A 22,327-nucleotide genomic window follows, 5' to 3' on the forward strand; every position below is an offset into this window, starting at 1 on the left:
TAGACCCCAAAGAAATGAAAGCATATGTCCTCTTGAAAACTTGTACACGAATATTTATAGCAGCATTATTCATAATAGCCAAAAGGTGGAAACAACCCAAATATTCAACAGATGAATGGATAAACAAAATGTGGTACAGTAGTCCCCCCTTAGTTGAGGGGGTTATGTTCTAAGATCTCCAGTGGATGTCTGAAATTTTGGATAATACCAAACCCTATGCATACTATGTTTTTTCCTATACAAACATATCTATGATAAAGTCCAATTTATAAACTAGGCACAATAAGAGATTAACAATGACTAATGATAAGATAGAACAATTATAACAAAATTTGGTAATAAAAGTTTTGTGAATGTGGCCTTTCTCTCAAAATATCTTATACTGAACTCACCTATTTTTGTACTGTGGTTGACCGCAGGTAACTGAAACCATGGAAAGTGAAACCACAGGTATGGGAGGACTACTATATATCCATACGAGGGAATATTATTTGACCATAAAAAGGAATGAAGTTTGGTATCAATCTCTGGTGGTTAAAAAAAATAAAATAGGAATGAAGTACTGATGCATGCTACAACACCGAAGAACCTTGAAAACATGCGAAGTGAAAGACGAGGTCAAAAAAGACCACGTTATTATATGATTCCCTTTATATAAAATGTCTAGAATATCCTTCCTACTATTCATTCTTTCTGTTCTTTCTCTGCTCACATACTACTCCTCAGAGAAGCTTTCCCTGACTACCTCAGTAAAATTGCACTCTCAGTCCTCTACCCTTCTTTATTTTTTTTCATATTTCTCTAATGTTACATGGTATATTTATTCATTTGGTTAGCTGTCTGTCTTTCTCACTAGAGCATAAGCTTGGTGAGGGAAGAGACTTTGTATCTCAGTAACAGTGCGTGGCCTTAGTAGGTACCAACTAAATATTCTTTTCAATGCATGCATGCATGATGTGTTAGGCAGCTGGGTAACTTGGGGGTAAAGGAACAGCTGAAGAGCCAGGTGAACCTATATTTCTATTTTGACTCTGCCACCTTGAGCAAGATAATTCATCTCTCTGAGCTTTCACCTCTTCATCTACAGGTTAACAGAAACAGAACAACAGAATGAACCTCTTAGAGATGGTGTGAAGATGATGAAGCCCTGAGGTGTAAGCTTTCCTTGCTGGGTTTGAGGAATAGCAAGGAGGCAAGTGTGACTGGAGGATGATGAATGAAGGGAATGTTGAAGGAGATGAGGTTGGAGAGGAGTGCAAGGCTGGATTTTATTCTACCTGTGCTAGGAAATCAATGGGAGGTGGAGACCAGGGCATGACATCATCTGACATCCCAGTGCATTTTAGAAAGATCTCTCTGGCTGCTGTGAGAAGAAGAAAGGAAGTAAAGAGACTAGTTGGGGTCTCCTGCAGCGACTCAGAACAAAGATGAGGCAGAGTGACGTGGCTCAAGCCTGTAGTCCTAGCACTTTGGGGACGCCGAGGCAGGAGGATCACTTGAGGTCAGGAGTTCAAGAACAGCCTGAGCAAGAGCGAGACCCCCATCTCTACAAAAAAATAGAAAAATTAGCTTGGTGTGGTGGCACACCTACTGTAGTCCCAGCTACTTGGGAGGCTGAGGCAGGAGGATTGCTTGAGCCCAGGAGTTTGAGATAGCAGTGAACTGTGATGATACCACTGCACTCTAGCCCAGGAGACAGAGTAAGACCCTGTCTAAAAACAACAACAACAAAACAACACTCCAAAACCCCATAGCTCTCCCCCTCAAAAAAAAAAAAAGACAAAGGTAAGATGATGGTGGCTAGTACTAGGGTGGTAGCAGTGGAGCAGGTGACAATGGTCATATTCAAGGTGGGGTCTATAGAATTTGCTGACACTATCTGATGGCAAAGAGAAATCAAGTATGCTTCAAGCTTTGTCATTTTATTTCTTCTTTTTTAACCCAAGAAACTTCAGAGATGGGGAACACTGGTAGAGAAGTGATTTGGGGAAGAATGAATATAATCAAGAATTTCAGTTTGTTTTCTGCCATTAATTTTTTTAAAAAAAGAAGAAATAGAAAAAAAGAATTTCACTTTGCAGCAATGTTAAATTTAGTATACCTGTTAGACATCCATGTCAAGCCATCTGCTAGATATGAAAGGTGGAGACTTAAATGAAGAGGCAGGGATTAGAGGAATAAATTGGAAAATCTTAGATGTATAGGTAGTATTTAAAAGGAATGGGTGTTTATGTAAGATCACTTATAAAAAAAAAAAAATAAAAAAAAATAAAAGGAATGGGACTGGATTAGATTATTTAACAAATATTTATTGAGCCCTTATTTTGTGCTAAAGTGTTCTAGACACTACAGCAATGAACAATACACAAAAAAATCCATACCTTCAGAAGCTTACATTCTAATGGGGAGTGGTTAATAAAAATATCCACATGTTAGCATGTTAGATAGCAATCAGTGTTAAGGAGAAAAATAAGCGGGTTAGGCGGGTGGGAAGGTTACAGTTCTAAACAGGATGGTCAGGGAAGTTCTCACTGGGAAAATTTTATTTAAGCTGAAATCCTGAAGGAGGTGAGGTCACGAGCCTTTCATATATTCAGGGGACTAGCATTCCAGGTAGAGGCAAAAAGTAATGCAGAAGTGCTGAAGCAGGAGCACGTCAAGCGAGCTCACGAAATGCAAGGACAATGGCTGTACAGGAGAGAGCCGGGGAGGGTGGTGGGAGGTGACTACCGGCAGTCCTGACTTTATCTATGAAGGTGTTCAAAGTAGATCCTAAGCTTCTGGCCTCTCGAAGTTCCAAAGTGGATGTTAACGCCCCCCGAGGCCCCGCCCCTGCTTCGAACACAAAACTCCGGTCGTGGGCCGGAACTCTAGGGCTCTGTGCCGGGACCGGAAGTAGCTTTCTACCCGGCCGCATTTACCCGCGGTTGCATTTCCGGTGGCGGCGGCGGGAACTTGGCTGCTGGCTGGCGACTAGGCCTCGGCGGAGGCAATCCGGCGGGAATCAGAGCCATCAGAACCGCCACCATGGTGAGCAGGCATGGGCCGGCGACGCGAGAGTTTCCGAGTCTGTTGAGGAGTGGGGACCACGACTGATCGGGGAGGAAGCCGTGGGTTGGAGCCGCTTATGGCGGTGAAGGCCCGGGCTGGGGTCGCTCGTCTGGGCACGAAAGACCCGGACCTTGGCCGTTCGGCGGGGCGGCGGGGTAATAGGGAAAGTCCGGAACTGGGGGATGGAGGCAAGCTCGGTGGGGCGAGGGTGGAACCGCGGCCCTCAACACCGCTGTACCCACAATGTCTGGGACCCTGTAGAGACTAAGTAAACTTTTGCAGAATAAATACACGTCCGGGGTTTCGGAGCAGGCACTAGAACCGCGGGAGGACCTGGTGAAAGGCTCAGACTTGTGAAAGGGGATGAGAGTCTTGAGAAGTTGCGGAAAGAGGTGAAAGGGCTTGTGCTACAAGCTTGAGAGTCTTGCCGGGTCTGATAAACGGGGAGGGGGCAGCGGGAGGGAGAATGAGAATGTTTGGAGAAAGAGTTCGACTCATTGGTTCAGCATATTTGTATGTTTGCATGTGCTCGACTTCTCAGGCGCTTGGGGCTACACCATGAAATGTTTCCTTCCTTCACTGGGTTAGTTGGGGACACGGATAATGTAATTCAATGTGGTAATTCAGCTTTGGGTAAAAGTTTTAGGCGGGAGGCGGGGTCAGAGTGCTTTCTCCAGTAGACGTTGCTGAGCAGAGTCCTAAAGAAAGCATTGTCCCGAGTTTTCCCAGCGAAAACGGGAGGGAATGGTAAAGACCCGGAGACCAGCAAGAGCAGAGCCATGAAGGGTAGTACGGTTGAAAGTTGCCGAAGAGGAACGGACGGAAGTAGGAGAGAGGAGAAATTGGCAGGAGCTTTGTTACAAAGGGCTTTGCATGTTACTTGATCCTGTTGGTGTTGCGGCCTGTCGTTGAAGGATTTTAGCCAGCAAAATGGACTTGAACTTAGTTGTGTTTTAGAAAGATCATTCTCGTTGTTGCATATTGGGTGAGGCTGGAAGCAGGGAAACCTGGTAGGATATTGTTGGAGAATTGGTTAAAGATTTAGTTTGACTAGATTCCAACATAGTTTCCCAGCTGTGAAACAGGGCAAGTGACTTAACCTCTCCCAGTCCCAGTGGTCTCATCTGTAAAATAGAGATAATAATGGGCCCAATTTGGAGGATTAAATGAGATGTACAATGCTTATCACAATGCCTGATACACGGAGAGTGCCCGGTAAGCATTAGCCTAAAGGGATCCATGAATGTTGTCCTAAAGGTTCATATCTTGTGGTTAGAAGCCAGTTAAATGGTCATCTAAGGGAGACTGAATCACATAACCTGGGTCTTCTGGGTGGCAGGCAGTATGTTGGTGGAGTCAAAGTTCTGATTTACACATTTGTAGATTCAGAAACTTGTTCTTGTCTGAGCTCACAGTTATAAACAAGCCTGGTGCTTGGTATGTAGTGGATTGGGTGGATTAGGACTGGTCTACTCCTTTCAGACTGATGGGAAGATGCTGTACAGATCAAATGTCAGGTGATTTGTTTCTAGGGAGAAATATAACTGTCACGGGCACATAGTGATATCTATATAGCTGCTCCGTTTATTTTAGCAAAGCTATATTGGAAGCCAGGCTATAAATGCAGAACTGTTGAGTTAATTAAGAATTTAGTGTACCAAGTTATGTGTTCTTTTTTGTTTTTGGAGACAGTCCCACTCTGTCTCCTGGACTAGAGTGCTGTGGTGTCAGCTTAGCTCACAGCAACCTCAAACTCCTGAGCTCAAGCAATCCTCCTGCCTCAGCCTCCCGAGTAGCTGGGACTACAGGCATGCACCACCATGCCTGGCTAATTTTTTTTTTCTATATATATTAGTTGGCCAATTAATTTCTTTCTATTTATAGTAGAGTCAGGGTCTCGCTCTTGCTCAGGCTGGTTTTGAACTCCTGACCTTGAGCAATCCGCCCGCCTCGGCCTCCCAGAGTGCTAGGATTACAGGCGTGAGTCACCAAGCCTGGCTTTTTTCTATATATTTTTAGCCGTCCAAGTAATGTCTTTCTATTTTTAGTAGAGATGGGGGTCTCGCTCTTGCTCAGGCTGGCCTCTAACTCCTGAGCTTAAACGATCCGCCATCTCAGCCTCCCAGAGTGTTAGGATTACAGGCGTGAGCCACCACGCCTGGCCAAGTTATATGTTCTTAAAGACCATCATGTGTCCAAACCGATTAGCTCTCTGGCCACCAGAAAAGTTTCTTTCTGTCAAAGATATTCTTGGAGGCATTCTAACAAATTCTCGATTTGGGGATTCCCTTCTCCACCCTGAAGGTGATATCCTTTCTGATAATGGGCTTCTCATTGATTAGATTTTTCGTGCCAACCCCATTCCAACTGTTTACTCAGTCTTTTTTTTTTTTTGAGACAGTCTCACTCTTTTGCCTGGGTCAGAGTGCTGTGGCGTCAGCCTAGCTCACAGCAACCTCAAACTCCTGGGCTCAAGCGATCCTTCTGCCTCAGCCTCCCAAGTAGCTATGACTACAGGCATGTGCCACTATGCCCGGCTAATTTTTTCTATATATTTTTAGTTGGCCAATTAATTTATTTCTATTTTTAGTAGAGACGGGGTTTTGCTCTTGCTCAGGCTGGTTTTGAACTCCTGACCTTGAGCAGTCCTCCCCCCTCGGTCTCCCAGAGTGCTTGGATTAGAGTGCTAGGATTACAGGCGTGAGCCACTGCAGCATTACCCCCTCCCCCTTTTCAATCTTTTTAATGGGATTTGGGTGTTCCACAGCACTTGTGTCATACCTCTATAATCTGCACAATGGCTGATCTCTAGTATGGATGGATGTGATTAGTTTGGGAACACCCCACACTCTAATCCCTGAAACTGACACAACCTAAAGGCAATTGTGATATGAGAGAGACTGATGTTAAGGGAAGGGAGAATAGCATATTACTGGGTAGAGGTCAGGGCTGAAAACAGCATGACATGAGAGAATTCCCAGGAGAGGGCTGTGGGTGGAAGACTGAGAATTTACTGAGAAAGACAGACGCTTGGAATAGAAGGTTGTGGTGGAAGTTGTGGGGGAGGGCCAGAGGGCTGCGTGTCCAGAAGAGCAAGTCTCATCCCTGTTGGTTTTTCCTTGCAGACTGTGGGCAAGAGCAGCAAGATGCTGCAGCATATTGACTACAGGATGAGGTGCATCCTGCAAGACGGCCGCATCTTCATTGGCACCTTCAAGGCTTTCGACAAGCATATGAATTTGATCCTTTGTGACTGTGATGAGTTCAGAAAGATCAAGTGAGGAGGGGGCCATGGGGAGGGGAGACTGGATGAGGGAAGCGGATTGGGTGGGTGGGCCAAGTGACAGATGGTGATGTAGCTAGTTGGTTCCTCTCTGTTTGTTCTCTGGTTTTAAAGGGCAGACTTAAATGGGGACATAGAACACTAAGAAATCTCCTTCTGTAGTCCAGCAAGCCTTGCTCTCTAGTTCTAGCAAGGTCTAAGTTGTGAGGAGGGCTGCTAGGCTTTTTGTTTCTCTGGCTTTGCATGCCCCTGGGTACTGGGGTAAAGGGCTCTCATGTTCTCCCCACAGGTGTGTGAGGGGGGAGAGCTTGATTTTCTGGCCTCATTGCCTATTTGTAAAGCTGTAGCCTAAAGGGCTCTCCCAATGCAGCCTGGTCGGAAACTGCTTTAAGAAGCCTCTGACCCTCTTCAGGGTAAGTGCTCAGCTCCCCTTATGGGTTTGGGGCCAGTAATTTTTATTGGCATTTATACAAACTTTTGGAGATATTTTCTACTTTGCTACAATTCCATAAGTTATTAGTTAACTCCCTGTCTTAAGTCTCACAGATCTTACGCTCTTGGCCCATTGAAAGATGTGGTCTAGCTTTCCATCCTGTTTAACATTCACGGCTACTCTACTTGAGGCCCAAAGAAGTTACATGACCTTTGTGGTCATCCAGCTCTTTTGTCATATGCAGTGTCCAAACTATGTTGTCAATGTCCATGAGTTCCCTTTGGTTATCTTCAGGGCCATTTTCTTTTGTGGCGTAATATCAAGAAGTACAGGATAAAAAATCTGGTAGGAATGCCTGAGTGCCAGGTACGTATTAGAGAGGTGCCAGCAGATCAGTGTGGAACTATTCCAGATAGTTCCCTATTGTTTTTTTTTTTTTTTTTTTTTTTTTGAGACAGAGTCTCACTTTGTTGCCCAGGCTAGAGTGAGTGCCATGGCGTCAGCCTAGCTCACAGCAACCTCAAACTCCCGGGCTCAAGCGATCCTCCTGCCTCAGCCTCCCCAAGTAGCTGGGACTACAGGCATGCGCCACCATGCCCGGCTAATTTTTTCTATATATATTAGTTAGCCAATTAATTTCTTTGTATTTATAATAGAGACGGGGTCTCGCTCTTGCTCAGGCTGGTTTCGAACTCCTGACCTCGAGCAATCCGCCCGCCTCAGCCTCCCAGAGAGCTAGGATTACAGGCGTGAGCCACCGCGCCCGGCTCCTATTGTTTTTTAAATGAAACTGATTTTATTCTGATAATAAAAACTGTTCATTGGGAAATATTTTTCAAAACACATAAAAGTCTATGAGAAAAAAACTTTAAAAATCAATGAGAAAGGTTTTTTAAAATTAAGAAAGGGCACTACATACTTATTATTAATAAAAAAAATGAGCCAAAAAAGGAAATTATGTCCACCCACAGAAAACCAGTTAATTTAATATAAAGTATCAAAGTGAAATCTTTGAGTTATTTTTTCAAATCAAGATATTTTGTCTTTTCCTTATTTTAGGATCTTAGCTTTGCCTTTCTCCCCCCTTCCCCTATCCTGTTACTTTTCCTAGTTTACATTTATATTTTGTTCATCTCTTTCTGATTGTTGCTATTTGACGATTTCTGTTTTTGTGCTTTGAGGCACAGGTGTGAAATTTCAGTTTCTCTGTGTATGAAATTTCTCTTTTCCTTTATGGCTTCTCCTATTTCTGATGCGAGGTTAGGGAGAGAATCATAGGCCTGTAAGGCTGAATTGGTACTAGGATGACACTGCACGTTAGTAGGGTGGGTGGGATTCGGTTGACTTGAGGAATCCTTAGGCTGCCTCCTGAAAGGGAGGGAACAGCCTGATAGTAAAGAAAACTTGACCAAGCGAAAGGCCTTCGCAGTTGCTGTGGAATAGCATTTGGCCAGGGCTAGGCTTTCTTGACCCTGTCCTATCTCTTCGTCAGCGCATCCTCTTGGAGTGGTAGGGAACCGGCAGTCAGCCACCTACGTGGTTACTGGTTACGTGTTCAGCCTATCCACAAGGGTTGTCTTGGGAAAGTTTGTGTACCTTGTCAGGAGATGTAGTATAAGCAAATCTTGGAGGCCTCTAGGCAGGTGAGCCTGAACTTTACCCATCCTCTAACACTTGCTTTTTTTGTTTATTATCCTCAACTTGTCTTTAGGCCAAAGAACTCCAAACAAGCAGAAAGGGAAGAGAAGCGAGTCCTCGGTCTGGTGCTGTTACGAGGGGAGAACCTGGTCTCTATGACAGTAGAGGGACCTCCTCCTAAAGACGTAAGTCAGAGCAGGAAGCCGTGTGAAGGGACCATGGTACCATGTGCCAGACTCTGTGTCAGGTTCTCTGCGTTTCATTGCTATCCTCTGGGTTTTGTCCCCATTTTACAGATAATAAAGGGAATCTTAAAGAGGTTACCCTGCAAGAAAGAGGTGGAGAGAGGGGACTAGAATTGGTTTATTTCTGCTTTATTTATTTATTTATTTTTGCGACAGAGTCTCGCTTTGTTGCCTAGGCTAGAGTGAGTGCCATGGCGTCAGCCTAGCTCATAGCAACCTCAATCTCCTGGCTCAAGCGATCCTCCTGCCTCAGCCTCCCAAGTAGCTGGGACTACAGGCATGCGCCACCATGCCCAGCTAATTTTTTTTTTATATATATATATTAGTTGGCCAATTAATTTCTTTCTATTTATAGTAGAGACGAGGTCTCGCTCTTGCTCAGGCTGGTTTCGAACTCCTGACCTCGAGCAATCTGCCCGCCTCGGCCTCCCAGAGAGCTAGGATTACAGGCGTGAGCCACCGCGCCTGGCCTATTTCTGCTTTAAAGCCTTGCCTGTTCCTCAGTTGATGTACATAGTGAGTCAGTGGGGAAACCTGAGATCATCTAGGTCAGTTTTTAATGTGAAGACAAAGTCTAGGTGGACCTTTAAAAGTCATTTAACTCCAAACAATAGAATATGTATATATTTTGTTTTGTAGAGTTTTAGAATAATAGTTAAATGTTCATTGAGCACCTCTTGTGCACTGAGCGCTTCCATATTTTGTTTAGTTCTTGTAATGGTCTTGTGAGATAAATTATTTTCACTTTATAGATAAAACAAACTGGGGTTAAGTATCTTGTCCAGGATATCACAGCTAGTAAGTGGTGAAACTCACATTTGATCCCAGACTATCATGGTTCTGTAAACACCAGGCTACATTTAGAGTCTTTAGAGACTCTTAAGTCATGTTAATGACTTAAAGATATCCTTTGAAGTGAGTACCAAGTAGTTTATCCTGGTCATTTCCTTGTTTTGGATTCTTACATGCAGGTTTTTCCAATTACAAATGTCTACAAGGGATATTAGCATATTTCTTGGTTCAAAGCATATGTACATATTCATAACTCTTGGTACCTACTTCCAGTAGAGTTGGCTACTCTGATGTAGCCCATTGTAAACCTTCATGACCACATCCAGTTTTATTGTAAGCCCATCATTTGCAGATGAGGAAACAGTCCTAGCATTGTGGGATTATTTGTCCACACTCAACCTAGCAGGTGAGAATCAGCTGGGAATAGATCTTATGTCCCTTAGATGGAACCATGGCCCTTTGCCCTTGGTTCACTTTTCAAAGGAATGCATATAGATGGGTGAGGCATAGCATAGTTCTCTGGACACTCTTTTAAGTTTGTCTAGCCTGCTTCAGGGGTAACAGCTAGACACGTAATCTTAGATGGAAGAAAAATGGTGTCAGCACATATGGACAAGCAGTATTTATAAGTTGATTTTATGCCCTATAAATTTGTTTTTCAGACTGGTATTGCCCGAGTGCCACTTGCTGGAGCTGCTGGGGGCCCAGGGATTGGCAGGGCTGCTGGCAGAGGAATCCCAGCTGGGGTTCCCATGCCCCAGGCTCCTGCAGGACTTGCTGGGCCAGTCCGTGGAGTTGGTGGGCCATCTCAACAGGTGAGGGGTTGGGGAAAGGGCGCCAGGTTTTGGTGGCTAAAATAAAGGATAAAGGAGAGGAAAGTTTGGGAAGTAGTTTGGAAAGAGTCCAGAATGACCAACCTATGATTGTCAAGACTATTGGTGTTTCACTGTGTATTATATGTGGCCTCAGAAGTGAAAAGGAAAACTTGGCCATTGTAAATTACATTGACAGATACACAGAAGGTATTTTAGTCAATTGTGTTTGAGCAAAATGTTTCTGTGATAACATTTGAAATATATTCTGTTATAACCTATCATCAAGTCATTAGAAAGTGTATTCTCTAAGTTGGATTGGGCATCCTTAACTGACCCTTAAACTCAGGCCTAGAAGATGGGAGTTGGGCATTCAAGCTTGATCTTTCCAGAAAGTTGTTTTGAATAGGAAGTCTAACATGAGTTATAGCTTTAAGGGATTTGGTGTCTGCTATTTCCTGCTCTCCTTCTCCACATTGGGGAGGACAGGGGAAAGCTGCATTGCACTGTACTATTCTGCCTAACACTTTCTTCCTGTGTCCTCTTAGGTGATGACCCCACAAGGAAGAGGTACTGTGGCAGCCGCTGCAGCTGCTGCCACAGCCAGTATTGCAGGGGCCCCGACCCAGTACCCACCTGGCCGTGCGGGTCCTCCCCCACCTATGGGCCGAGGAGCACCCCCTCCAGGTGAGGAGTTCATAGGGAGACGAGTGCTAAGTGATATAAAATGCCTTAGCTGGATTCATGATGAGACATAAACTTGACTGAAACTGATGATGAGTTTGTATAATTAAGCAGGATTACTCTGAGATCCAGCCTGGCTGACTGATCATGAAAGTAGTTGGACAAGAGCCATTGGGAGCTCTAGCTCTTTGGCTCAAGTGCCAGTTTTCTAGGAGAGGATGAGAAGGTGGAATGGTCAGCTTTGTATGTTTCCTGCTATCTTTTCAAGACAGACACTTGAGCTGTATTCTTGGGGATTTTCTCTTGCAGGCATGATGGGCCCGCCTCCTGGTATGAGGCCTCCCATGGGTCCCCCAATGGGGATCCCCCCTGGACGAGGGACTCCAATGGGCATGCCCCCTCCGGGCATGCGGCCCCCTCCCCCAGGGATGCGAGGTAAGTGTCTGCAGCAGTGACTTTAGCTTCCTTCCCTAGAGCAGAAAGAACAGGGAAAGGGGAACAAACATTGTTAAAATAGGCCTTACCTCCACTCTTAGAACAGTTAGAGCAATTCCACCCAGGGTATTTCTCAATGTCTAGGGCAGTGTCCCCAGAGCACTATGAAATAATGCATTCTGATGATCCCTAACAAAAGTTATGAGATTGTTTTATGCCCTTTGGTTTGATAGTACCTAGTAATCAAGAGAGAGGATATTATGTATTTATGTTTAACTTCGGTTTGAGAAATGCCAAGCTCAGCCCCTATGTGGATGAGAAAATGGGCCCAGAGAGCTCAGTGTCCTGACTCCCAGTCCAGTGTTCTTTCTGCCAAGCCACAGCGGCCTCTAAGATAACCCACGGCCAAACTTAGTGACTTGTGTCTCTAGTTTTGGGTTTTCTGTTTATGGGTTTTATAAGCACACTCAGCCCCAGGGAAGCCCCTAGTTAGCACATATGCCATGTACATCCCTCTAGTCACTTGCTAACTGCAGGGTGTGGGAGGCTGGGGCAGGGTTGGGGATTCGAATTGCAGATCAGGCACTGACTAAACTTCTTACTCTTACTTCAGGCCTTCTTTGACCCTTGGCCACAGAGTTATGGAAGTAGCTCCACAGAGGCGTGGGCTCGATTCCTCAGGGCCACGTTACCACAGACCTGTTTGTTTGTTATGCTGTTGTTCGAGGAGTCTCACCGGATTGTCTGGTTTCCCTTACAGGGCCCCCTCCCCCGGGAATTCGCCCACCAAGGCCCTAGACTCATCTTGGTCCTCCTCAGCTCCCTGCCTGTTTCCTGTAAGGCTGTACATAGTCCTTTTATTTCCTTGTGGCCTATGAAACTGGTTTATAATAAACTCTTAAGAGAATATTATAAATGCACCTATGTATCTATTTATTCTTATAAAATCTTTGATATATTGGGTGCTTAACTGAGTCAAGGGTTACCTTGGGAAAATTAGCCCTAATCTTATCTGCTTCCCTATAACACTTTACTACATATTTGCATCTGATACACAACTTCACATACTAAGAGAATCACAAAATTGAACTACATGAGACCTTTTCACCTATCAAATTCAAAGATCAAACAGTTGGTTGAAATAAACATTCATATGTTGTTGATGAGCCTTATAAACTGATACATGCTCTTGGGCACTCATCTGTTTAGCTCCTCAAATAGTACTTTAGATTATAGTCTTTTTTGTATCCAATAAAGTAGGAAGCAAATGCTAGAAGTGAAAATCATATTGGAAGAAAAACAAATTTGATAACTCGCAGGGTCACATTCAACTTAAAGCTTTGGGGTTTTGGGATTGTTGTGATTTCATCCACCCAAAGTCTGTGTGAAGTTGATAAATGGAGTCAGAATCGCACTCTAGTTCTCAGTACTTCAAGCTTCAAGGTACAGAAATAGGAGCTGGACACTGTTCTTAAGTTACTGTATAGAGGGAAGATAATTCTAAATGCCAAGGAGATGTTAATGAAAAGAAAAAGACCAGTGGTGTACCACTGTGGTGTTAATAAATTTCTCCAGGAATGTAAGGGTGGTTCAGCATAAAATCAGTTAATGGAATATGCCACATTAATAGAAGAAAAAAGCCATAGGTCATCTTGATAGATGCAGAATAAAGCATTTGATAGGATTTCAGCACCCTTTGAAAAATACTGATCAAATTAGGAATAGAAGGGAATTTTCTAAACATGATAAAGGCATTTATGAAAAACCTGTGGGTAACATAATGGTAAAAGACTAAAAGTTTTATTCTGTTAAGATTAGGCACAAAACAAGGGTTCCTGCTTTCACCACTGCTTTTCAACATTGTGCTGGAAGTTCTAGCCAGAGCAGTTAGGCAAGAAAAAAATAAAAGGTATGCAAATGGAAAAGGAAGAAGGAAGACTGTCTCTTTGTGCATGATATCCTATATATGGAAAATCCCAGAGAATCTACCAGAAAGCTACTAGAGCTAATAAATTTAGCAAAGTTTTGGGGTACAAGATCACACAAAAATCAACTTTCTATACTCAGTAACAATCTGAAAAGGAAATTAAGAATTCCACTTGGGATAGTAAACTAAAGAATAAAAACCAAGGAATACCTAAATATCAAACGCCTAAATATTGAAAACCAAGGAATCAAACCAAAGAAGAGAATGAAGACATGTATGCTGAACACTAAAAATCTAGAAAGAAAATCTAAGTCAATGAGGAAAGCCATCTCATGTTCATGGATTGGAAGACTTAACATTAAGATAGCAGTACTCTCCAAACAAGAATCAATGCAATCCCTATAAAAATTCCAGTAGTCTTGCAGAAATGGAGAAGTTAGTTCTCAAATTTATGAAGCTACGAAAGGCTCCAGTAGCCAGAAAAAAAATAATAATAATTGAAAACAAGTCCTGATTTCAGAGCTTACTAAAAAGCTACAGTAATCAAAACTATAAAGATCCATTACAGACTAATAGATAGAATTGAGAGTCCAGAAGTAAACCCTTGCATGTAGTGGCCAATTAATTTTCTAAAAGGGCACCAAAACTTCATTGGAGAAAGAGTAGCCTTCAAGAAATAGTGCTGGGATAACTGGATAAATACCTCACTCCTTATGTCACTCATTAACTCAAAATTGATCAACAATCTAAATATAAGAGCTAGAACTATTAGAAGAAAATCTTCATGCCCTTGGATTTGGCGATGGATTCTTAGATTTGACACAACATAACAAAAGAAATAGGACTTCATCAAAATTAAAAACTTGTCTGCATCAAAGGATGTGATGAAGAATGAAATAAGAGTTTATCATCCAGACTACATAAAGAAATCTTAAAATTCAGCAATAAAAAGATAACCCAACTTCACAATGAACAAAAGAATAGACATTTCTACAAAGAAGATATACACATGGCCAAGAAGGACACGAAAAGTTCTTCAATGTCATTGGTGATTAACCATTTCGATACCAGCGTCGACTATAGTCGATAGCCACAGATGAACGTGCACAGCAACTTTAGCCGACAGCCGTGATATGAAGGTGCACAGCCGAGCGTCGACTTTAGCCGACAGCCATGATGTGACTTCTAATTTTTCATTTATCAAAATTGTGAACATTTTAAAATAACGTAATGAAAACATATATATATGTTACCTATTCTGATTTACATTACAAGTAAAGCTACCTGTAAAGTAAAACAAGCTTTCAGTGCTTTAAAGCTTTCCTCATCACACAAGAGCAAAACGGATTGTAGTCAATGCACAGCACAAACTATAGTGCGGACTATGAGTGCTGGCTGTGGGCACGGTTTCGCAGCCGGTGAGCCCCATACCGAAGTGGTTGAAGAAACGCAAATCAAAACCACAATGAGATTCCATTTCACACTCAACTAGGATGGTTTTAACAAAGAGAAATAACTGAAGAGAAATAACTGTTGGGAAGGAACTTGCGTGTGTTGCTGGTGAGAACGTAAAATGGTACAGCTACTATATAGAAAACAGCTCCTGAAAGCTGAACAATTACAATATGATCCAGCAATTCCACTCCTAGATATTAGTGGCATAATATGAAATATATTGATTTTTGGTCTTTGTTTCTGATTCTCATGGCAAAGCACCTAAAGCCCTTGGAATTTCCTGTGTGATAGGAGTGTCTTGTCTTTTTTTTTTTTTTTTTTTTTTTTGAGACAGAGCCTTACTCTGTTGCCCGGGCTAGAGTGCCATGGCGTCAGCCTAGCTCACAGCAACCTTAAACTCCTGGGTTCAAGCAATCGTTCTGCCTCAGCCTCCTGAGTAGCTGGGGCTACAGGCATGCACCACCATGCCCGGCTAATTTTTTCTATATATTTTTAGTCGGCCAATTAATTTCTATTTTTAGTAGAGACGGGGGTCTCACTCTTGCTTAGGTTGGTCTTGAACTCCTGAGCTCAAATGATCCGCCTGCCTCAGGATTACAGGCGTGGTCCAATGAGTGTTTTGTGTTATTCATAATGAGCTGTTTGATAACACCTGAGTTCATGCTAATGAGGTGATTATTTAGGGCATCTAGATAATCTCAGAATGGGGCCAGTCACTAGAAAGACCAAGGGATTAGAGGGTGGGAACTCTCAGCCCCATCCACCAGCCTCCAGGGAGGGGTGGCTGGAGATCAAGCTCTGAAAACTTCAATGAGATTTGGTGAGCTTCTAAGTCCTGAATACATGGAGGATGGTGCACATGGAGAGGGCATGGAAGCTACGAGTTCCTTACCCCATGCCTTGCCCTAAGTACCTCTTCATCTGGATGTTCATCTGTGTTTATAATATCCTTTATAATAAACTGGTAAAGCTGTTTGCCTGAGTTCTGTGAGCCACCCCAGCAAATTACACCTAAGGAGGGGGGTTGTAGGAGGTCCAATTTGTAGCTGGTCCATCAGAGGCACAGGTCACGACCTGAGACTTGTGATTGGCATCTGCAGTGGGAGGCAGTTTTGTGAGGCTGAGCCTTTAATCTGTAGGATTTGACACTGTATCCAGTACATAGTGTCAGAATTGGATTATAGGACACCCAGTTGGTGACCATTGGAGAATTGTTTGGTGTGTGGGGGAAAACCCCACATCTAGTCACAGAAGTTTTCTGTGTTGTGAGAGTACAGCAGGAGAGAAGCAGTGAATGTGTTCTCCAGAGTTGGTGTCGGAAGTGCTATGGGAAAGTGTAGAGAAACAGAATGTGTTTATACTCCATACGCAAGAGAAGTGAAACTATTAATATATGCCTACGTAGAAACTTGTACATGAGTGTTTATAGCAGCATCATTCCCAGCAGCTGAATTGTGGAAACAACTTAAGTGTCCAAGAAAAGATAATGAATAAACAAATTATGGTGTATACTGCCAACCTAAATAAACAGAGAGGCTCTCTAAAAGAAAACGATATTAATATTTATTCGGGAATAGGGCATTGCAATGGGAACACATGTGCCATCGTAAACTATTTGCATGTTCAGGGAGGTAAAAGAATGTGAAGGTTTTTAAAGGAGAAATGAGTAGTACATAGTTGTTTTGAGATAATTATCCTTGGCTACAAGGATCAATAATGAGGAGGGCACCAGTCTGAGGGTGGACAGGCAGTTCCTAGGCAGATATCCTTGCAGAAGTGTGTGTGTATGTGTGATGTTGTGGTGGCCTTGTGCAAGGTTACAGATTTTGCAGTCTTTCCTGATAGTTTTTGTGATCAGTCATTTATGCATGAGAACCCTCCCTTCATGGCCTCTCTTGGCTCTGTTTGTGAAGAGTTTTGTTTGTTTGTTTGTTTTTAGCACAAGTGACTCCATTTTGATTCTGATCACTTTCACAATACATACAGTGGAATATTATTTAGCCATAAAAGGAATGATACATGCTACCACTTAGATAAGCCTTGAAAACATTGTGTTAAGTGAGAAAAGATTATGTGTTATATAATTCCTCTTATATGATATATCCATAGACAAATTTGCAGAGACAGAAAGTAGTGTAGAGGTAGTAGGAGTGGGGCCGGGGGAAATGGAGAGTGATTACTTAATGGGTATGGGGTACTTTTACAGGTGATGAAAAAGACTTGAAACCAGGGAGAGCCGGTGGTCGCACAACATTGTGAAAACACCAGGTGTTACTGAGTTGTAATGGTTAAAATTATTAATTGTTGCTCTATGAATTTCATTTCAAAAAAAGAAAGAAAAGAAATTTTCTTCACAGAAAGAGTTTACCAAGGCTTTTTGTTATGGGGAGGATATTCCCAGTGGAAGAAAAGGCTGAGCAAAGATGAAGTTGGTCTGGGTTTATTGGAATAAGGACACCAGGGAGGTGAGTCTCGGGACAGCTTTTGGTGGAAGAGACAGTGGTTGACCCAGTGTCACAGGAACTTATGCCCTGAGCAGCATAAACTGCAGAGTAGAGCCTAGGCAACTCGTGGGCCAGCCTCCCTTTTACCTGCCACGTGTGACCCAAAAGGGTTTTATACTCCCAGCCTGAGCTGAAAGGCAGGTACTCTTATTTTCATCATGCAAATAACAAACGTAATCACGCAAAGGAAAAAAACCTAGAGTCACACATTGCCTAATGGTTGGCAAAGTGAAGATCCTGTATCCTGAAAACTACTCCTGAAAATCCACTCAAACTCCCTTGAAGTGCAGCATATGTGGTTCTGTATATACAACTCTACACTGAAAAATCTTAGGCACACTGGCTTCTGAAAACCACAGACTAAGAGAAAGAACAAAAGGGAAAGTCTGCAATCAGACATTTGGGCATTCTGACCATAGTATCTTTAAGATAACTCCCAAGTCCCTGGGGGTGAAAGAGGTTAGGGTGAAGGATTCTCATGTGCTCTGACCTGCCTATGGGCTTTACTCCATTCCGGTTTTCATAGCAAGCCTCTAAATCTTAGTTCATGCTAGTAAATTGGTCTGTGGCTGCAAGGACTAAGTAAGGTAATAGAGTAGAGGCATTAGGTCTGCTGTTGGATGTAAATCTAAATTCTGCTTAGACCCACATGCGTGCTATTCCATGATTTATGTATTCTGCTTATTTCTTTTAAAAATATTTTGTTATATAAACATGCTCATTAAGGAATGTAGAAAGAAAATGTTCAGAGTCCCAATATCCCAAATACTCCACTTTTTGAGATTTGTTATCTTACTATAAACTCAACTTTCTATTTCTTTTAACGTCAAAAACATATCCCCAAATCTCCGCAAACATTAGAATGATTTTAGGATCTTATTAAGTGAACATATCACTATTTACCTCCAGGCATCTTCAAACTACGGCCCGTGGGCTACATGCGGTTGTTTTTGCCCATATGTTTTTTTACTTCAGAATAAGATATGTGCAGTGTGCATAGGAATTTGTTCAGTTTTTTTTAAACTATAGTCCGGCCCTCCAACGGTCTGAGGGACAGTGAACTGGCCCCCTGTTTAAAAAGTTTGAGGACCCCTTACCTAACCAATCCTGTTTTTGAACATTTAGCTTAGTTTTTTCACCACAAATAATGTGATGACCATATTGCATGGTCATTTGCATGACATTTGCATAAAGATGATTCTATATTTAGATAATTAAAAATAGAATTTCTAAGTCAAAGAATGTTAAACATTTTAATTAACTTTCTTAAAAGCTTGAGTCAATTTGCCCTGTTACAAATTAGACACAATTACACTTTTCGCAACATGCTCCTCAGAGTTAATGTTTGTCATTAAGAAGAAATGCACTTTTCTAGTTTGACAGCTGAAAAATGGCCCATCATTGTTACATCATTGCATTCTTTTTATTTCAAATGAGGGGATCGTTTTTATTTTTATCTATTTCCTCTTTTGTGTGTTGTCTTTTTAAAAAAACCCTGTGATAGACATTTTCTGATGTTGTTACATAAGTCTTCATAATGATTACAATAGGTGTAACATGACTTAGTCATTACTCTCATTTTGGAAATTCATATTGTCTTTGATTTTTCATGACCACAAATCAGGTCGTAATGGGAAATTTGCGTAGAAGTATTTTTTCTTTGGATTTTTCTGAGTTTTTAGGAGCGGTATTCATGATTCAAAGACAGGAGCTAGAAAGAAAGAAACTGTCACTTACTGAGTCCTGGTGTGTGCATGAAATACCTCTGGAAGGCTGTCTATAAGGAATTGGCCAGTGTGGTTGTCTGGGGGGGGGGGAAGGACCCTGGTTAGAGGGGAACAGGAATGGAAGGGAGAGTTTTCAATGAATCCCACCTAGAACCTTTTAAATATCGAACCAGTAAGGGCATTACCTATTTAAATAAATTAAGTGTATTAAGAAAATGGTGAAATAATGAATGTTCTGTACTAAAACAAAACAAAAGAGAACACAACAAAAACCCAAACCCCAAATCCACCAGGAGGCAGCATTGCTCTGTAAGAAGGAAGGAAGCAGCAACGTGTGGGCTCAGTCGGATGCAAGGGTGCTGGGATTGTGAATTAGTCTTTTCCTCATTTTCTGTCTTGTCCCCATTTTCCACAGAAACCTATGTAGGAATAAAATATTTTATTTAAAGAAAGAAGGAAGTGTCAGGCCCTGTCCCTCTTAGCTGTGTAGCCATACCTCTGTAATATGTGTATAGATTCCTAAAAGCAGTGCTGCTGAGGAAGAGGGGAGTATATTTGGAATGTTGGTAGGTAGCCAAAGAGTCCTGCACCTGTATTAGCCTGTATACACCATCAACAACAGTGGGGCCAGGCACCTGTTCCTGACATCCTTGCCGATACAATGTATTGTTACCTTGTTAGATCGTGTTCAATCTGATCAGTTAAAAAATATCTCCTTGTTTTAATTTGTATATATAAGGGAGGCTAATTATGTTTTCATGTATTTAAAAGCAGTTTGTATTTATTTTTCTGTGAACTGCTTCCCCCACTCTAATGAAGGCAGGGAATTTGTCCATGTCGATTCCCCACAGCTCTGTGCACAAAGTGTCTATAGTTGAGTGATGATTAATGAACAGCTTTTCTGAGCTCCAGCTTGCCCATCTGTAAAATGGGGATATGTCTTGTAGTTGCCTCATGGGAGGGTAGGATTGGCCCCTTCGTCCAAACTCGGTGTGGGTGTCTGAGACGTATCACGAGGGGAGGAAAAGATTAATTACTGATAGAATGAGGCTTTCTGGGGAGAGCAGGGCAGGCTCCCAAGCAGCCCCAACGAGGTTTGAGAGGGCGAGCAGAGGCGAGTGGCCCATTTTGTTGTGCCTAGGGGCTGGGCTGTGGGAAGGGATTTGCAGGAAGGCCGGGGCTTCTGCATGGCGCCAAGACAGGGAGCACACAGCCTTCCTGTGGGCTTGCCCAGCTGTGGGACAAGAGGGGAAGGGAAAAGGGTGATACCTGAAAGCTATCAGCAATCGAACACTTTTTAAAAAATGAAATCAGGCCAGGTGTGGTGGCTCACACCTATGAACCCAGCACTTTGGGAGGCTGAAGGGGGGAGAATCACTTGAAGCCAGAAGTTCAAGACCAGCCTGGGCAACATAGTGAGACCCTATCTCTACTAAAAAACAAACAAATAAATAAATAAGCCAGACTTTTTATTATAGGAGGATAAAACCTCATCTCATTGAAGATTAGATGAGGTAATAGATATAATGTGGTTGGCACAGAGGAAGAGATCAATGAATATTTGCCATTATCGTTGTTTTTGAGCCTTTTAATTCTAATTTTGTACAGAGGCTTTTTCTGTTTGAATATCGCCTTATACTATTTTGGGGGGGAGTGAGATCTAGCCTTACAGGGTTTGGCTGCTCTTACACGTGATGTGGCTCATTTGTCTTTGTTTCTCCCCATGGGACCATGTGCAGTGTTTAGCATGGAGTCAGAGAAAGAACATGCCCATTTCCAGAATGCCTCGTATTGAAGGCCATGTGCAGTGCTGGGTGCTTCACGTGTGTCACGTCAAGGAACACTACGAGGCATGAGTGAAAGATTATATCTCTGGGGTTGAGAGCTGGTGCAAATCTGAACATATGTATGTCCTATGATCCAGCGATTCCATTCCTGAATATATGCCCAACAGAAATGCTGACGTGTTCACAAAGAGACAGGTACAAGAATGCAGATAGCAAGTCAAATCATAATAGCCCCCAATGGAAGCTACCCAAATATCCATCAATAGTATAATAGAAAAACTGCCGGATGTCCACACAATGGAATGTTACACATCAAGGAGCACAAAGGAGCTACAGTAACACCATATGGATGAATCTTCTGTACAAAATGTCAAGTGGCAGAAGCCAACGGCCAAACACAAAAGCTTAATACCATGTAATTCCATTCAGATAAACTACAAAAGCTCATCTGTGCTTGTACAACTTAGGATAATGGTTACCCTGGAAGGGGCACGAAGGGAGCTTCGAGGGTGCTGGTGAGGTTCTATTTCTTGGCCTGAGTGCTGGTTACCTGGTGGGTTCAGCTTGTGAAAAATTTATCCAGTGAGCCGCACACTTTTGAAATGAATACATTTCTCTGTGTATGTTAAGCTCCTATAAAAATTAAAAAACAAAACAAAAGAAAGCAGAAAACCTCACTGGGGGAAAAATCCAAAAGGAAATTTGCCATTCTGTTAAGTGTGGTAGTTAACATGATAATGAGATGAGGGCTGGTGTTTTCTCTTCTTGCATGCTCCTAATTTTACCACGGTTCACTCATTCGTCCAATAAACACTTATTGGACACCTGTGCACTAGGCACTGCTCTGTTCAACTCTGCTGGGTATCCCAGAGCGAACAAAATAGAACTCCCTGTACTCGATGAGCCAACACTCTAGAAAGGGGAGACAGAAAAATAAAATAAAATAGACATGTAAATAAACTATGTCAAATGGTAATCATTGCTACAGGGAAAAGTAAATTGGGGAGAGGGAGGTGGGAGGTGTTGTGAGTATGGTTCAATTTAATTGCGGGAGGTGGGGGTTAGGAGAGGCTCTACTGATAAAAGGCAATCGGAGCAGAAACCTGTAGGAAGCCAGGGAAGGGAGCACGCCATGCAGCTGCGGCTGGGAATGGAGAAACGGGACTCCAGGTAGAGAGTACAGCAACTTCAAAGGCACTGAGGTGGGTTCTTTTTCTGAGAACATCAAGAGGGTCACAATGCCAGTTATCAATATTGCATTTCAGCTCCAGACCCACCCTTCAGTGCCTGTGTCTGTAGCTGGACTCAAAATTATTGTCAGCGGGCAAGATGTTAAGATTAGCCAGTAGAGGGTGCTGGAGGGACGCTGCAGGAAGGCAGGCTTGCTTTCCGGTTCCGCGGCGCTCTCAGCAGTTCCGCAGCCTGCCCTGCTTCCCCAGGTTCCAGCTCACAGCCAGGGCCACTTCCCCAGCACCAGGCTTCTGCAGGGAAGATGGCTTTGGTGATGCACAGTGGCCATCGGCACCCAGCACCCAGCAGCTTCCTCTGGCACCT

General features: G+C 42.9%; 1 protein-coding gene across 2 annotated transcripts; it reads left to right on the forward strand.

The window, feature by feature from the left end:
- The first annotated feature begins 2,878 nt into the window (after positions 1 to 2,878).
- SNRPB (small nuclear ribonucleoprotein polypeptides B and B1) lies at positions 2,879 to 12,289 on the forward strand. 2 transcript variants are annotated; one of them, XM_012755017.3, is made up of 7 exons: positions 2,879 to 3,030; positions 6,177 to 6,328; positions 8,479 to 8,590; positions 10,105 to 10,257; positions 10,803 to 10,941; positions 11,248 to 11,373; positions 11,987 to 12,289. In XM_012755017.3, exons 1-7 carry the CDS (start codon positions 3,028 to 3,030, stop codon positions 11,995 to 11,997), a joined length of 696 nt encoding a protein of 231 aa, XP_012610471.1. In that variant the 5' UTR covers positions 2,879 to 3,027; the 3' UTR covers positions 11,998 to 12,289. The 2 variants fall into 2 exon arrangements, with proteins under 2 accessions (XP_012610471.1, XP_012610469.1); XM_012755015.3 differs by having other exon boundaries at positions 12,134 to 12,289.
- The last annotated feature ends 10,038 nt before the right edge of the window (positions 12,290 to 22,327 follow it).

The sequence above is a fragment of the Microcebus murinus genome, chromosome 16, assembly GCF_040939455.1.
Source record: "Microcebus murinus isolate Inina chromosome 16, M.murinus_Inina_mat1.0, whole genome shotgun sequence".
In the NCBI taxonomy this organism is placed as follows: domain Eukaryota; kingdom Metazoa; phylum Chordata; class Mammalia; order Primates; family Cheirogaleidae; genus Microcebus; species Microcebus murinus.

Bases quoted from the DNA above. Each gene is read 5' to 3' on its own strand.
- SNRPB (XM_012755015.3), top strand. The intron at 8,591-10,104 runs GTAAGTCAGAGC...TTTGTTTTTCAG, and splicing joins AGGGACCTCCTCCTAAAGAC to ACTGGTATTGCCCGAGTGCC. The intron at 10,942-11,247 runs GTGAGGAGTTCA...TTTCTCTTGCAG, and splicing joins CCGAGGAGCACCCCCTCCAG to GCATGATGGGCCCGCCTCCT.